Genomic DNA, 17,436 nt, shown 5'->3' on the forward strand with positions numbered 1-17,436 from the left:
AGTGGGTCCCTCCATGGACTTAGGCAGGTCCCTGCTGCTTTCTCTTACAGGCACAGCTCACATTGTGATATCCTGATAGGTGCACAGTTCAGCTCTCTGCACCTGAGTCCCTGGAAAGGGGCTCTTAGTCTCTGGACTCCCCACCAGCACCCAGCACAGTGCTAAACTTAGAAAGGGTTGACTAAATGGACAAAAATCACTAAATCATGAGCACCAGGACTCCATGAAGACCACATGTCTGTGTTAAGAAGTGGTGGGCAAGGAAACAGGAGACCTGAGTGCTGTGTGACCTTTAGCAAGGCCTTCCCCCTCTCTGAGCTTCAGTCTCCCTGTGTGTACACTGGAGATGGTTTGACTAGGTGTCCTTTGAGGACTCCTAAGCTCAGCCATTGGTGCTGTTCTTTCCAGGGGTGGATATGGCATGAGGTTGTCAGGGAGAGTTGTCCTAGCACCACACTGACCCTGACCACCTCCTCTTGCCTTCTCTCAGTAGCACCAGGGACCTGCAGTGAGGATGAGTTCCAGTGTGGGGATGGGACTTGTGTCCTTGCAATCAAACGCTGCAACCAGGAACAAGACTGCCCAGATGGGAGTGATGAAGCTGGCTGCCTGCTGGGTGCGTGTGGTGGAGATGAGGGTTTTGGCATCCTCTGTGAGAAGAGGCCCTGAGCCCCCTCCCAAATCTGGAGGTGCATTTCCCACACAGCATCACTTGACCCTGTACCACCAAGATCCCCTTTCATGTGGTCCTTGACTCTTAAGGACTTTGTAAGAGCTGAAAGAGAGCTAAGGGGATATGAAAGGCCACTACAGTGAATCCAGGCTCCCCAGTATTTGTCCACACCCAAGCTTTTGCGTGACTTTCCTTACCAGTTCTCAGACTGAGCACAGACTAAATCTTGCCTGTCCCCCCTCCGCAAAGGAGTGCCTCTCAGTCTCAAATGGCTCTGCCGGGTACTACCTGCTCTACAGGAACAGGGGCCCTGCCCACTGCTCATCTGGGGAAGCAGATTACAGATTGAGCTACAAGGTGGTGTGTTTTATCCAAGGCTCATGAGAAGAAGGTCCCTCTCAGGAGATAGTCAGTCTGACTTTTAAGTCTCAATAAAGTTGCTACACAGTTCTTCCCAGGACCTCAGTACTTCTAGAACAGATACAGAACCCATGTACCTACGTGGCTAGATGAGGCTTGGCATTCTGGTTAACTCTAGGATCCTGTCTTGTGAGCACAGCTTCCACAGGTCCTGGATTCCACACTCTGTCCTGCGCGCCCTTGAGAGACCTGTGGGAGCTAGTGCTTGAACTCTGCTTTTTTTCTGTTGGCCCTGCCCTGCCCAGCCCTACCCTTCCCACCCGGTGTCTCACAGGCACTGTCCACTCTCTTGTCTGGCCCGACAGAATCAACTTGTGAGGGTCCCCGCAGATTTCAGTGTAAGAGTGGCGAGTGCGTGGACGGCGGGAAAGTGTGTGATGATCAGAGGGACTGCCGGGACTGGTCGGATGAGCCTCAGAAAGAGTGTGGTATGCTACTTGTCTATCCCCAACAGCTCAACTAACCCCTCCCACCATGCCCCTCCTGACGTCCAGACTGGAGGCCCTCATGTACCTCTGTTCTGACCCTCTCTCGACCATGTGCTGTCCTATGGCCTCAGATGGGACCTCTTGTTCTATATTCCTATAAAGCTCAAGGGGCTTTTCCTTTGCAGCCCAGATGCTCAAAAATTAGGCTGCTTCTCACAAAATTGGCCTCTCTTCATTTCTTCCACTTTCAAATTGTGTGTGTGTGTGTGTGTGTGTGTGTCTTTTGCAACTTTCTTTCTCTCTTCCTATGTGTTCCTATCCTGCTGACCTAGCCAGGGCCCTGGCCTCTGAGGTCTTCTAGCCCCTTGGAAGGATACATGGTAGAGGGAAATGTTGGAAGTAGCAGCCAGGAAGCCAGTTAGCATATCCCAGGTCCACTGCCTAGGCCAGGCCTGGGTAGAAAGAGGGCAATCCCAGAAGCAGGAGATACCACCATTCTAACCTCAAGGACCTGTGCTACCTGCTAGCAAGAGTAGAAGCTTTGCACTATAGGTGTAATGAACATCCTGGAGAACGTGTGGGGAGCCCAGTGTGGGTAGAGAAAGATTCATGAGTCGTCTCTGCTGGTCCCAGGCCAAGGGGTCAGAGATTTAGAGAAGCCCCCAGAGAACAGCCTTGGCCAGCCCCTCCTCATCTTCCCTCCTGGAAGACTACCCAGAACCTCTCCTCTTGGGTACTCAGAGGAACTTCATGCTCTGGAACTTTCCAGGATCAGCCTCTTTCCTTCCCTTTTGAAGATTTAAAAACAAATTGACTGATAGGAACAGCAGCTAAACAAAGCTTACAGAGCCTCCACCTGAACTTGCAAGAGACACTTTGTTATCCCCAGACCTTGCCTGGAAGAGACCTAAAAAGAACCTGCGAAAAGGGGGACAGGGAATCAGGAGCAGCTGAGCCTGGCTCCCCCACACTCAGATTTACAGTAAGCCAGGGACTACTAACCTACCAAACTCTCTTCTTTCATCTTCTGCATGACATGCCAAAGAGAAGTATGTATACATGTGTTTGTGCCTGTGTTTGTTCTGTCTGTGCTGGTGAGAGGCCAGTGTTTGTACCCACATCTCCTCTGAGTAAGGCAGGGGAATTGCATTCATACATATCTAGGCTGGCCTGTGCTCCCATCTGTGGAGCCTACAGGCCTGTCTGTTCCTCTGCACATAAACTAGTTTGTGTGTGCATGAAGACATGTGTGCATGCAAATGTGTGCATGTGCTGGGAAAACCGACATCAAATGCTACTCGTGCCTCTAGGCTACTCAACCCCCTTTCCTTCCTCTCCCAGCTCCCCAGCAGAACTACCTCCAGGCTAGACAGAATTAGAGAGGACCACAGACTCCCTTTAGGCCTTCCAAAGAAGATGGGCAGGGATAAACTGATTTAGGCTTGCTAACCTTTCTCCTCTCCCAGCCTACTTTGACCTTAGGGAACTCTGTACCTTCTTTCATCAAAAGCCATAGTTATTTTGAGCTCTTTCTGAGCAGATCTACCCTATGTATACCACTCAATCAAGTGCCCAGTACATAGAATAGTGGGGTTGCTGTTACCTACAAAAGGAGAGGAAGGAAATGAGTGGGTGCATGAATGAGTTGCAGAATGAATGGGAGAACAAATGAATGGATGATGCTCATGGACTAATAGAGCTCAAGAGAAGTAAGGGAGAGTATATCGTGACTATGATTCCCAACAATAGTATTTTTCAGAAACTACTCCAAAGCTACCATGGCTCAACTCACCCCTCAGGAGTCTGGGGCTTCCCAGGGATGGACTTAACTGAGCTACCTCTAGTGCCCCAAAGTCATGGGGTTGCTATGGTCTTGTTTTTTCAGTTGCACCAACATTCCAGGGAAACAGAAGGAGGCCCAGGGGTAAAGGGGACATCCCCTAAGCATGGCTCCAGCTGGAGGTGGGGGACCTACAGCTGTGCATGGCCTGGGGTGGGCAGCTCAGACCAGCTGGATGCATGGCCATGGCTGGCTCCGCTCAGCTCTGCTTGGCTTCATTGGAGTGGTGGTGCATGAGCCTGGTGGGCAGAAGGGTGCTGTGGTACTTTCCCCCTGGCTTGTGGAATTAACTATCTATGATTCTAAAGTTCAGGAGATGCTGTGAGAACTTGGTAAGCCTTGGTCCTAGCCTCCACTAAGACCCTACAGAAGGTGGTAAGGGAGAGGAAGATGAGGGAACCAGACCCAGGTGACCTCTTGCCTTCCCTTCACTCCTTGCAGCAGTTGGTACTCCTGGGACAAGGCCTGTGGCAAGGTGGAAAACAGACAGGTGCTAAGAAAAAAGGTATTGAAAAGGAAGCATTGTATTAGTTCCTAGCAGGAGAGACTCACTTGGCCACAGGCATGGTAGAAGAAAACCTGGCCTGGAGACAGCCATAGCACAGTAGCATATTCTGCATTGTTTGGGCTTCTCCCGACTAGAAGGTTAACTCTGGGCTCTTATCCACAGAAAGGCACCTGAATGGCAGGGGACCAGAGTCAGCACTTTGCAGAGTTCTGAGGGACCCCCTACACCCTGGCCAACCCAATAGTAGATGTAGGAGCAGGAGCAAAGTTACAGGAGGCAGATCCTGCAAGGAAGAATGCCATGAGGGGCAGTACTATTCCAAAGTGTAACTAGCTGCCCAGGGAGCTAAGTGTACTTCTTAAGGCTGGAGATGGGTATGCAGAGACATTCAGAAGGCATTTTTGGGGTGTCTTGAGAGTTGAACCTTATACATGTAAGCTTCAGTTTGGAGGTTAGAAGGAAGAAGGCGCTATAAATAACGTGTTTGTGAAAGACCTCAGATCACTAGGGAAAGGCCTCACTGCCTCTATAGTCTGGTAGTGGACCAAGACCTGGCCTAGGACAAGAACCAATGTTCTGGTTCCCCTGTCCCTGTCTGTCTGGTCTAAGCAGGGACCTGCCCTCTGTGAATCTCTTCTTTCCCAGTCACTTGACTAATGAGATAGAAGCTTAATGCAGCTTTCAGTTCTGGCTGTGTAGGAGCTTGCTGCCCAGAGGCTCTGCTTTGCTCTGGGCCCCTCTCCTGCCTGTCAGAGGAGTTCAGGAGTCTGTCCTTCCCCAGGGCTGAATGAGTGTCTGCACAACAATGGTGGCTGTTCCCACATCTGCACTGACCTCAAGATTGGCTTTGAGTGCACATGCCCAGCAGGCTTCCAGCTCTTGGACCAGAAGACATGTGGCGGTGAGCCCTCCCCCATCTGCCCAAGCAGAGGCAGATCCTCCTGCCAGTCCTGACCTCTGCTTCTCCCCACAGACATTGATGAGTGCCAGGACCCAGATGCTTGCAGCCAAATCTGTGTGAATTACAAGGGCTACTTTAAATGCGAGTGCCACCCTGGCTATGAGATGGACACACTGACCAAGAACTGCAAGGCTATAGGTATGTATACTCCAAAGGAAGAGGGACTGCTCTGGAGGGGTATCGGAAGCACCGTGTTTCCACATATGTGAGGAGAGTTTGAATACACATGCACACACATAGAAAGTATGTCTCACACACAGTGCTCAAAGTACAAGTGTATATCACACAATGCACCACCCACTAACACCCAGAAAGACATGGCTAGAGCCACCCCAGGATGGCCTGCAGCAGTCACATTCACAGTACAATATAAAGACAAATCTGGACCACACAAGCAGCATAGGTGGCCCACATGAAGGGCATGACTTATGTACAACTGTATACATTGATCCATTCAGCCAACTGAAGTAATAGTTAATTCTTTGCACTGGAGATTCAGTAAGCAAAATAGACAAGAATCCCTTTGTTAATGAGTGAAACAATCAAAAATAGATATATAAATAGATAAATAAAATACAGTACATGAGGGGCTAGAGAGATGGCTCAGCAGTCAAGAACACTGTTCTTGCAGAAGACCTGAGTTTGAATCCCAGCACCCACATGGCAGCTAACAGCTGTCCATAACTCTAGTTCCAGGGGATCCGACAGCCTCTTCTGACCTCTGCAGGCATTGCAGGACACGGGTGCACTTACCCACATGCAGGTAATACACGCATACTCATAAAATAAAAATAATAAATAAAATATTTTTTAAAATACAGTACATGGCAGGTGGCAGTAAGAGCTAAGGAGAAATAAAGTAGGAAATGAGGATAAGATAGTCTGGGTTATAGTTGTAAACAGAACAACCACTAAGATGACATTTGAGCAGAGACCTAGAGGAGGTGCAGGGGTAAGCTTCCCAGTAGTTATCTGTAAGAACAGCACTTCAGGCTGGAGCAGCAAAGTGCAGAAGCCCAAGGAAGGAACATGCTTAGATGTTGAAGGAACAGTAAGAAGCTGTCACAGTTGGAGCTAGAAGACCAGCAAGAAGTGAAGTCAGAGAGGTAACCCAGGGCAGATCCCCAAATCGTTCTAGACCGTTATAAAGGTAGACTCAGTTTCTCTCTAAATCTGAGGGAAATCCTCAAAGGGTTTTGAGTGGACGGGGAACTTGGTGTAACATTTAGGCTCCACCTGGCTTCATTGCTGGAGAAGCCACAGGTTACTACAGTAATCCAAGAGAGAGGCTTAGAGCAGGATGGTTGCTGTGAGGGATTAAGAAGTGAACAGATGTGTGTATACTTTGCAGACAAACCAGTGGGATTTGCTTATATATTGAATGTAGAAAGTTAGAAAGGGAGTTAGAAGATTCCAAGGCCAAATAACTGAGGGGAAAAATTGCTATTTCAGGATTTAAGAAAGATGGTGAAAGAGGCAGGTTTGGGGAATTAGACTATTTTAGACATGTTGAATATAAGAAAACTGTAGATCTCCAGTTACTGAACAGTTTGATGTGAGTCTGGAGTTCATATACATGAATACTTGATTATGACAACACAGCAGCTATAACACTTGATAGCCCATAAATCTCAAAACGTACTACCTGGGCTATAGAGATGAGTCAGCGGTTAAAAGCATTGGCTGTTCTTGTAGACCTAGGTTCAAATCCCAGCACCCACATGGCAGCTAACAACCATTTGTAACTCCACTTCCAGTGGATCTGACACCCTCTTCTATTCTCTGAGGGCATTGCATGACACAGATACACTTACACACATGCAGGCCACACACACATAAAATTAAAAGGAAAATAAAATATTAAAAGAATATGTTCTACCCACACTATATACTTTATAATGCACATTCATACATCACACATATCATGTAGCCAGTTTTACTTTCATCTAGGACATGTGTAACAGCACATGCACTGTGCTGTGGAGACAGCACATACTGTTTATGTATACACAAAAAACATACATATAAATATCTAAAGTGCAATTATGCAAAAATTCAAATCATAAACACATGGATTCTTGTTACTGTCACTGCTTTCATTAAAAATCACCTCAAGATACCCTCTTATCCAGCTTGGGACTTCAGAGAGGTAAAGTGTCACTGCTGTCATTTGGAGATGAGGAAAGTTCCAGTTTATTGGTGGCAGAGAAAGCCTAGAAACTAGCGCTTCTTCTGCCCCTTTCTGTACATTGATCCCATTTTCCTTGCCATTTGTATCACAGCTTCCCTCTTGCCCCAGTTTGTCTTGTAATAGTCTCCATCACTACATAAGTCACACACCCAGCCAGCCCAGCCCAGTACTACATGGCCCTGAACTGGTCCCATCCTGTTCTCAGGGAACAGCATTAGCCTAGCATAGATGCACAGTGGCAGAGACCAGGTGGCTGGAAAATACAGGAGAGGAAGGACCCAGGCAGGGGGTTCCAAGAACAGAGATTACTAGGAGCTGAAACTGAGAATAACCTAGTAGATCTCAGAACCACCTGGGGGAACCAGTGCAAGATCCTCTATGGGACAGTGACCTTCCAAATGGAATAGCCAAGACTATCTAGGTCACAGATGATTCTCTAAAATCTAGCTTTGAGAATAAAAAATGGGTTTTGTATAACAGGCAATTGTGTGTTGTGGACACTGCATATATGTGATCTTGTCAGCTGTCACATGTGGCCTATCTCTGGCTCAAGATAAAGAGCAAGCTTCACCCAGCTTACCAGGCTATCTCTTTAAGACCCTCACTTGTTCAGGTGGATCCTTCTTACATGATGGCAGGTGGGGCCCCAAAGAGTAGTGATTGCTAAAAAGGAACATACTTCGGGGTGATTGGGAGACTTGAGAAAGGCCTAAGGGATTGTCACCCCTACTGCACAAAAAAATGATGTGTCACCCAGCATCATTGCCTAGCAAACTAGGCAGAGACTTGCTTTCTAGATTCCTTGCCTGCATTGACTCTCAGCTTCTCTGCACGGCAGCTGGCAAGAGCCCATCCCTAATCTTCACCAACCGACATGAGGTGCGAAAGATAGACCTGGTGAAGCGGGACTATTCGCGCCTCATCCCCATGCTCAAGAACGTCGTGGCACTTGATGTGGAAGTAGCCACCAATCGTATATACTGGTGTGACCTTTCCTACCGCAAGATCTATAGGTAAGTAGCCCATGTCCTGCAGCCAAGCCTTGAGAGTTTTGAGCCAGGGGCAGTTGACAGAGAAAACAGTGTGACTTCTGCCTCTAGGACTTCTCAGGACAGAGCTGGGCTTGGGAAGGAGACAGAATCATGGACTGTGGAAGCACCAGGACTTCCCCCTGGCCTGGTGTGGGCTGAGAGCTGTAGTAGATAAAACCTTGAGCCCATTTGTCTGGCCTATGTCTCACCCCTGGTGGTCCGGCAGTGAAGTGCAGGACACAGGAAGTGTGGAAGGAAGAAACCCCTGGCAAAGCCGGTCAGGTATCTGTGTGCTGGATTCTGGGGACTCAAGATGACTCAGATATTTCTGCCTGAAGGATCCCACTTAAAACCAATGGGACATGAAGAAGGCACAAAGGAAATGACAGTACCCCAGCCATCATGGAGGCACCTCTGGTCACTGTCTGTGACCTCGGCAGTGGACTTAAGCACTTGGGAAGCTCCTCGTACTCTTGAGGAAGTCCCTCCTAAGTCTGTCTCAGGTGTTGTCAGTCTGCCTCCTTGCATGTCTTGTCTTCATTGGACCGTTAATGTCCTTACTTTGTCTTGAGATTCACTTGGCAAGACCGCTGATAACCAGACATTCAGAAGTCACCAAGTCACTGTAAAAAGAAAGATGGGATAGCGGATGGGCAGAGAGACGAATAGAAGCAAACTGCCAGGTGTGCTCACTGACAACTAGGTTCCTGCCTCCCTGCAGCACACACATACAGAGTTCACACCTATACACACAGAAATAGAGCCAGAGCAGAGCCTGTCCAACAACTGTGACTGGAAAAGGAGAATTTGAGGAGAGCTGGATATGGGGCTGAATGAGGCATTAACTCCAGGGTTAATGGGAATCTCGGGTGTCTGGCTTAGGGGTTTTATGTACTGTGTTGCTCTTTTAGATTGGAAGCATTGGAGATCAGAGACTGGGAGCTGGGCAGTCTGTGGTTGAGGGACAGAAATAAGGATAAGCAGTTTGCAACACATTGAATTCAAGGTGCTCATGGGCTATCCAAGAGTGCTTTGCAGCCTTAAGAGAGCTGTCAGGATTGGAGAGTCAGAATTATGGGTGGCAGTGGGCATATGGAAGTAATTACCTGGAGATAGCATGGGGGAAGAGGAACTTGTGGACAACAGCGTTTGGGAAGCAAAAGTCCTGGTATTGGTGCCTCCTGAGTGTCTGTGCGGCCAGTTCTCTCCGCCCTGCACAGCCTCCTGGAGATCTACTTCATCTTACCAATGCATGTCTTAACCACCTCCTCATCAGTTTCCCTTCCAATCCATCCATCCCAAAGGTGCCACAGTGGTCTAACATGCTTCTGTCCTTGAACTTGTTCAGTTACCTGCCTCACCTTTGACCCTAGATAAAGTCCCAATTCTTTAGCAGTACATTCAGAGCTATCAGGATATGATTCCTGCCTACACTTATTTCCAGTTTTGCAACCCATAAACCAGCTCTGCTGCAGAATTCATATTATTCCAGAACATGCTCACTTTGCAGTTGTATGTGCTGGTCCCTTTGTGTTCGGCTTTGTCTTTTGTATCCCTGGTGAACTAGTTCTTCAGGACTCAACCACAAAGGCTTCTCCCACTCTGCAGGATGATGCAGTCTCCATTTCCCTGCTGCTGTAGCCTCCACACTGCATTGTATCTGCCTATAAGCTTCTGCCCCGCCCCAATTGAGCTCCACCAGGCCAGAAACTAGCTGATTCAGTCTTTATCCCTACCCTGATGGCTCAAGGAATGTGTTAAGTGGAGAGTAACCAAGTTCTTCTAAAACCCACTGTCATGGGCCAGAGAGAAGACAGAGGGGAGGGGTATACAGGCGGCTCCAGATGGGCCCCTGGGTGGAACATCTGCCCATGGCCAGCCCTGCTTTCTCCTAAGTGCCCACATGGACAAGGCCAGTGTCCCGGATGAACAGGTGGTCCTCATTGACGAGCAGCTGCACTCTCCAGAGGGCCTGGCCGTGGACTGGGTTCACAAGCACATCTACTGGACAGACTCGGGCAATAAGACTATCTCAGTGGCCACAGTTGATGGCCGCCGCCGATGCACTCTCTTCAGCCGGGACCTCAGTGAACCCCGAGCCATCGCTGTTGACCCCCTGCGAGGGTGAGTGACCCCACTCAAACTTCCCACTTCCCCAGCAAAGGTGCTCAGTTCTTAGGTATCTGTCACAAGAGCTATCAAGAGTTCTAGAAGACTGTGGGCCAGTCATACACAGGAAAGAAAGTCCAAGCACAGCCTCCATCCTGTTCATCCCTGGTCAAGGTATTGGGCATTAGTCACTAGTGTTCTTCCTGAATTCTTGGCTCACTCATTACGTCACTGAAATGGAGCATCTTAGAGCAGTGCAGGACTGGAGATTCCTGGTAGTAGCTCTTGGGGAAGAAGCCTCTCTTCAGGCTACTGTCGGTGGGATCTGGCAGCTGCTGAAACTTTCAGGGAGCTTGTTAGTTCAATAGAGCCTGCTTCATTGTGCCTGCTTCTACCATTGGTTACACTGTGGAGTTTTCCCCTCCTAATCCCAGGTCTGTCTCCCTATATCTTTTTCCATTGGCCTCAAGAGTTACAAACAACGTGCATGTGGGACAACCAGTAAGATTTGAGGACTAAGGTCACTGAATCTGCTCTGTCCCAGCTACCCACCTCCATCTCCACCATCGTTGTTCAGTCAATTGGCCCCTTACCACCTAGATTGCTTTACTCTGGTCATCCTGAATTGGGGGCTTGGGAAGCTTGAGCAGAACAATACCTTCCTCCCTCCTCAGTGAAAATGTTCCTCCTACATTTTCCTTAGTTGCAAAGTAGGGATAGGAAAACTCTTTTCAAGTGAGGTCAACTAGTTGGCAGCAGCCTCATGAAAGGGTGGATCAGTAACAGTGGACTGCTACCAGGCCTAGTAGAAATGAGGGTCCAGGAGCAGGAACCCAAGTCAAGAACGTCATCTACTTTCTCATCTAAATCGGGAGAGTTTTGCAAGGACCATTCCCACACAGATGTTCTAGGGCTCTGGTTAGAGCAACTAGAAGTGGGAATGGGACTCAAGTTGTTCAGCTGAGCCTGGGTGGACTGAGGACAAGCCACACTTCCCTAGGCTCTCAAGTGAGATAAAGGTTAAAGTGCCTATTCTAAGATTTGATAGTTCCAATGGATTTCAGGATTTTCCCATTCCCATTAAATATAATCCTCAACTCTCCAGTGGATCATTGAGTCTTTGTGACTCAGACCACCCCAGTTGTCCCCAACAAGAAGCCAAACTGGGCTCTTCTATCTTTCAGGTTCATGTACTGGTCTGACTGGGGGTTCCAGGCAAAGATTGAGAAATCTGGGCTCAACGGTGTGGACCGACAAACACTGGTGTCAGACAATATTGAATGGCCCAATGGAATCACCCTGGGTGAGTCCTGCCTCTCTCCTGAGTTGGAAGCCTGCTCTGGCACTGGTCCTGACAACTGTCAGGAGCCCCAGGGGTCTTATTTTAGTGTCTCCTCCTGGTGCCAGTGCCTCTGTTGCCTTAAGCTGCATTCAGTCTAAGGCCTGGAAATGTGAATGGGGAGGGGTACAGAAGAACAGAGACGTAGCTGCAGTGACTAGTTCCTGACCATCTGATCTTTCCTCCCCAAGACTTGCTGAGCCAGCGCTTATACTGGGTGGACTCCAAGCTGCACCAGCTGTCCAGCATTGACTTCAATGGAGGCAACAGAAAGATGCTGATTTTTTCCACTGACTTCCTGAGTCATCCTTTTGGGATAGCTGTGTTTGAGGTGAGCCCCATGAGGGTAGGCATGGCCCTGCCAGGAAGCTGAAATCTAGGGAAGGCTTGTTCAAATAGGATGCCTCCCTGAGATTTGTCCAAAGGTAAAGAAAGGATTAGGGAAGCCAAATGTTTGTGCTTACACTGAGAACGGCCTGCACAGAGGCTCAGTAGCCGAGTCTGCCTGGCAGCCTTTCCTGTGCTCTTTCCCCAAGAGCCTCCTCGCTCAGAGAATGTCACACGGGTAAGTTACTTCGCATAGATTCCTCCTCTGTGCACCCCAGCACCCAGCACTATCTGTCATCTACAGAAGGCACCCAATGAAAGGAGGAAAGGAAGAAAGAATATGTTTCTCTAGAATCATGTAGATTTAGTATGCTGCATGGCCTGAGAGAAGCTATGCCATTCAGCTCATCTCTGTTGACCTTTGCCAAATCCTGGGGTCATGGAGGTGAATTAGACAGTATCCAAGTCCTCAAGAAGGTAAAGAGTCAAAAGCCCCCTCTGCTCTGACCCTAATAACCTTTCTTCTTGGGAAATGGGGCAACCAGACCCTACCAAAGTCTCACACACCTTTCCCCAAAACTAACCCCACTGTTAGGGGCAGGGAAGAGGGAGGGGCAGTAGTGCGTGCTGGGCAGTGGCAGTGTCTGCTTGGAGCAGCTTCATTCAGCACTGCTTGAAATTGTGACAAATGACCTCCTCTAAAGCTAGCCTCTGCTTCAAGTCAGGTGAAGTGTGTGTGTGTGTGTGTGTGTGTGTGTGTGTGTGTGCACGCTTGAGCATACCCTGGCATGTATAAAGTGTGTGTGGGTGTGTGTGTCTGTGTGTGTGTGTGTACGCAAGTGGACCCTGTCAGGGATATAGTGTGTGTGTGTGGTGTGCGTGCGCTTGAGCATACTCTGGCATGTATAAAGTGTGTGGGTGTGTGTGTCTGTGTGTGTGTGTGTACGCAAGTGGACCCTGTCAGGGATATAGTGTGTGTGTGTGGTGTGCGTGCGCTTGAGCATACTCTGGCATGTATAAAGTGTGTGGGTGTGTGTGTCTGTGTGTGTGTGTGTACGCAAGTGGACCCTGTCAGGGATATAGTGTGTGTGTGTGGTGTGCGTGCGCTTGAGCATACTCTGGCATGTATAAAGTGTGTGGGTGTGTGTGTCTGTGTGTGTGTGTGTACGCAAGTGGACCCTGTCAGGGATATAGTGTGTGTGTGTGGTGTGCGTGCGCTTGAGCATACTCTGGCATGTATAAAGTGTGTGGGTGTGTGTGTCTGTGTGTGTGTGTGTACGCAAGTGGACCCTGTCAGGGATATAGTGTGTGTGTGTGGTGTGCGTGCGCTTGAGCATACTCTGGCATGTATAAAGTGTGTGGGTGTGTGTGTGTGTGTGTGTGTGTGTGTGTGTGGTGTGTGTGTGCTTGAGCATACCCTGGCATGTATAAAGTATTATGTGCATGCGTCTACCTAAATGCATTAGAGTAAAAATATGCATTCCTGTGTATGCAGTTTTGAGTGTATGTACACTAACAGTCAAGCTTATTTTGGCACGAGTGTGTCTTTATCTATATAGATGGATCTGTGGGTATGTGGCTCTGTGGATAGGATGCATGGTTGCACCTGTAATTGTGGATTTGCCTACAGATAAATGTCTAGGCATGTATGGACTAGCCATATGGACTCATGTATATCTTCCCAGGAGGCCCAGCAGCAGCTAGCCCTCAGGAGCTCACACATTCCTTCTGATCTTAGTCCCAGGCCCAAGAATAGTACTAGGTATAGAGATCCAACCTTCGGTCTCTGCTGGCTCTAGGAAGCAGGCCTAGCTCAGGATTGGTAAGTTTGACCTTCAGGGCAAAGCATAGAATCACCAAATAACCATCTAAGATAGAAGGGAAATGGGGAGTGTTTACATCATCATCAGAGGCAGAGAGTCCCCCAGGAATCTGTGGGCAGAACAGATAGCTTGGGGGAGATGGCTAGGTAGCTCTTCTTGTCACTGTGATTTGGGGCTGGGCCCTGAGACTGAGATCATACATTCAGATTCTGGGCCTCCTGTCTTTCACATTTGTATTCCACAGGACAAGGTATTCTGGACAGACCTGGAGAACGAGGCCATTTTCAGTGCAAATCGGCTCAATGGCCTGGAAATCTCCATCCTGGCGGAGAACCTCAATAACCCACATGACATTGTCATCTTCCATGAGCTGAAGCAGCCAAGAGGTAGGCCTTTCTTCAAGAGGTAGGTCCCTGGCTGCCTGCTTGTGCTCTCCTGTCACTTGGCAGCCTCTGTTCCCATCATGTCATGACTCAGGATCTGTAGCAGTAATAACAATAATCTCTCTTGTTTGAAGAGTGCTTTGTCATATTTTGTCTCATTTTACTTCAAGCTCTTTGTGAAATAAGGCTTGGTATAAATAAATATATAAATTTCATAGCTTTGCCAATACTACAAAATGTGCATATTGGGGCTGGAGAGATGGCTCAGAGGTTAAGAACACTGGTTTTTCTTGCAGAAGACCTGGGTTCAAATCCCAGCACCCACATGGCAGCTAACAACTGTCCGTAATTCCAGTCCCAGGGGATCCGACAGCCTCTTCTGACCTCCTCTGGCATTGCACAACACAGGTGCACTTAACCTACATGCAGGCAATACACACATACACATAACATTAAAATAATAAATTTTTTTATAAAGTTTAAAAATGTGCATATTTTTCTCATTCAACAGATGAAGAAACTGAAGCTCAGAGAGCTAAAACAGTGTTAGCAGCTGGAAGAACTAAAACTGCATTTATTTTTTTGTGTGTCTGAGCGTTTCGCCTGCATGCTCGTAAGCGCACCTATGTGTATAGCCTGCGGAGGCCAGGAGTTATTGACAGTTGTGAGCTGCCATGTGGATGCTGGGAATTGAACGCAGTTCCTCTGAAAGAACCATCAGTGCTCTTAACTGCTGAGCCATCTCTCCAAGCCCTAAGGACTAAAACTTAAACTCAAGCCTACCTGATTGCAAAAGTTCCTTCTGCCGTGGCAGTGTTGTTCCTGATTTCATTCACTTCTTCACCCATTTTGCAGTAGTATAAAAAGATGTGTCCTAGGGCCATATGTAAGTCAGCTGGTTCATTGGGAATAGAATTTAGGAACCATACCACTAGGTTGTCTACTAGATCACTAGGATAGACTACTTCTAATTATAATAAGTATTGGCTATCAGGGTGAAAGTGGGACTACAAAGGGGGTAAGGAGATAAGATTGGTGCCTGATTCTAGTTCTAGAAATTTAAAAAAGAAGTGATATGTAACATAGGAGAGAGGGGGGAAAAAAGGACAGAAAAGTAGTGTGTGTGTGTGAGGGGATTAGTTTTAGCTTTTGAATCCAAAATACCTCAATTCATATTCTGTCTCCAGAATTCCTAGAGGTATAACTTGTACATTTGTACTCTGAGCATAGGCTTATCTCTCAATCTGGGTCATAACACCCACCTCGTAGTGTAAGAACTGAGTAAGAGTAAGGATTACCAAGTGCTCTGCTGGTAGGTACTCAATAAAAGTAAGGAAGCCTTTTGAGCAAGCCCAGTGGGAGAGGCCTCATTATCAGTGGATGAGGGGACCTGGCTTGTCCATCGTGTCCTAACTGACTCTCTCTCTCTCTCTCTCTCTCTCTCTCTCTCTCTCTCTCTCTCCCCCAACCCTGGCCATTAGCTGCAGATGCCTGCGAGCTGAGTGTCCAGCCCAATGGTGGCTGTGAATACCTGTGCCTTCCTGCTCCTCAGATCTCTAGCCACTCTCCTAAGTACACATGTGCCTGTCCTGACACGATGTGGCTGGGCCCAGATATGAAGAGATGCTACCGAGGTTAGTGCCTGACCCTGCCCATGGCTTCTGAGACACAATGTGCTCCGATTTTCCTCCATCGTCTCCAGCTCTTGTCGCCTTTGCAGCTCTTCTTTTTAACCTTCTATAGATGTCTGCGTTCCCAGAAGCCTTCTGAGGCTTTCTCATCTCCCCAAAAGAGCACATATACATAAAATATTTTAAATTCAATTTCCAGGAAGTTTTTGGAACCCCTTGAAAACCTCTAGTTAAGAACCCATGATCCCCACAGCTTCACTTACTGTTTATACAGAGATGACTACATGTTTGCCTATTTCTTACCTAGATCTTGGCATACTATATAGAAACTTTTTGTTTTGTTTTGTTTTGTTTTGTGACAAGCTCTCCAGCTCTCCCTGGCCTGCCTGGAACTATGTAGACCAGGCTGGCCTCAAACTCACAGAGATATGCTTACCTCTGCTATGCTGAGATCAAAGGCATGCACCACCAAGCCTGGCTATAGAAGCCCTTTTGCAGTTTGACTGGAACTTAAATGCTTCAACCACATAAATGAGGTTTATTTCCCAATCTTTATATATAGCCAAGGCCTTTTACTTAAACTTTTAAGTCTATTGCATCATTTATAATTTTCAGGTTCAATTGTTTAATGTGAAGAATTTAACCCTAATATAACTAACTACATATCAGGATAAAATGCTTCTCGGTTTATATGACTTCCCTCTTTTTTTTTTTTGAGACAGGGTCTCCCTGTATCCAACTGGCCCGAAACTTGCTGTGTAGAGCAAACTGGCCTCACTCTCACAGAGATCCATCTTTGCCTCTCAGGTGCTGAGATTACACTTGTGTACCACCATGCCCAGCTCCCTCTAGTCTTTTACAAAGGCCTCTTCCATACTTATTTCTATACCATTATTTCACTGCCTCATCTTTACTGAATCAAAGCAAACTGCTTTAGGATTCAGCTAAAGAGAAAATCATGGCTCATTCCAGGGGATGAGGAAAAACATCACAGAAGTGGCATCTGAACTAAGCCTAAGAGGATGAATCCCCTCACACATAACTCATAGCAGTAATTTAGGCACTAAAGCAGCAACTTCTTTCTTCTCTAGCACCTCAGTCTACCTCAACTACAACGTTAGCCTCTGCTATGACAAGGACAGTACCTGTTACTACAAGAGCTCCTGGGACCAGCACCCATGATTCTACTTACCAGAACCACAGCACAGAGACTCCAAGCCTGACAGCTGCAGCCTCAAGCTCAGTTCCTATCCCCAGGGCTCCCAGCATCAGCCCATCTGCCCTAAGCCCTGCAACCAGTAACCACTCACAGCACTGTAAGGAAACCAGCTTTTCATTCTTTCATGACTTGGGAGGGTCCCATGAGACCCAGGATGAGGATTGGGGTCTGGAGAGAGAGATCTTCCCAGAACTGAATACTACTCATCTGTGAGGAGGAAAGAAAAGGCCAACCTAGGACTGAGGAACCTTAGGTGCCCATAACTTTTCAAGAGCCTGGAGGCAAGCTATGCATTCCATCCCTGAGCTTCAGTTTCTCCTAAAAAGAGCAAATATAAGCTGCCCCTTACTGGTTTGCAAGGTGGTCAAGAGAGGTAAAGGAGGCATATAAACCAAGTGCTCAAACATACAGTCCCAACTGCCTGGGTGTATGTCTGTATTTCATAGTTAGTGACTTCTGCATGAGGGCTGTGTACCAGGTTTGGAAAGCTCCCAGCAGCCTTGGTGAGCTGCCCAATTGGTAGCACTGGTAACTATGGTTTGCTTGTGCCTGT

General features: G+C 47.8%; 1 protein-coding gene across 1 annotated transcript in view; it reads left to right on the top strand.

The window, feature by feature from the left end:
* Nucleotides 1–3,430: 3,430 nt before the first annotated feature.
* Lrp8 (LDL receptor related protein 8) overlaps nucleotides 3,431–17,436 on the top strand; it is a 31,669-nt gene continuing 17,663 nt past the window's right edge. The window contains exons 1-10 of the mRNA XM_029565517.1: nucleotides 3,431–3,483; nucleotides 4,651–4,770; nucleotides 4,843–4,968; nucleotides 7,860–8,034; nucleotides 9,949–10,176; nucleotides 11,346–11,464; nucleotides 11,692–11,831; nucleotides 13,895–14,036; nucleotides 15,515–15,667; nucleotides 16,756–16,980. Coding sequence (XP_029421377.1) covers nucleotides 3,468–3,483; nucleotides 4,651–4,770; nucleotides 4,843–4,968; nucleotides 7,860–8,034; nucleotides 9,949–10,176; nucleotides 11,346–11,464; nucleotides 11,692–11,831; nucleotides 13,895–14,036; nucleotides 15,515–15,667; nucleotides 16,756–16,980 — 1,444 coding nt within the window. The 5' untranslated portion in view covers nucleotides 3,431–3,467. The remainder of the gene's footprint in view (nucleotides 3,484–4,650; nucleotides 4,771–4,842; nucleotides 4,969–7,859; nucleotides 8,035–9,948; nucleotides 10,177–11,345; nucleotides 11,465–11,691; nucleotides 11,832–13,894; nucleotides 14,037–15,514; nucleotides 15,668–16,755; nucleotides 16,981–17,436) is intronic.

The sequence above is a fragment of the Nannospalax galili genome, unplaced genomic scaffold (genome assembly GCF_000622305.1).
Source record: "Nannospalax galili isolate Female #2095 unplaced genomic scaffold, S.galili_v1.0 scaffold1878, whole genome shotgun sequence".
In the NCBI taxonomy this organism is placed as follows: Eukaryota; Metazoa; Chordata; class Mammalia; order Rodentia; family Spalacidae; genus Nannospalax; species Nannospalax galili.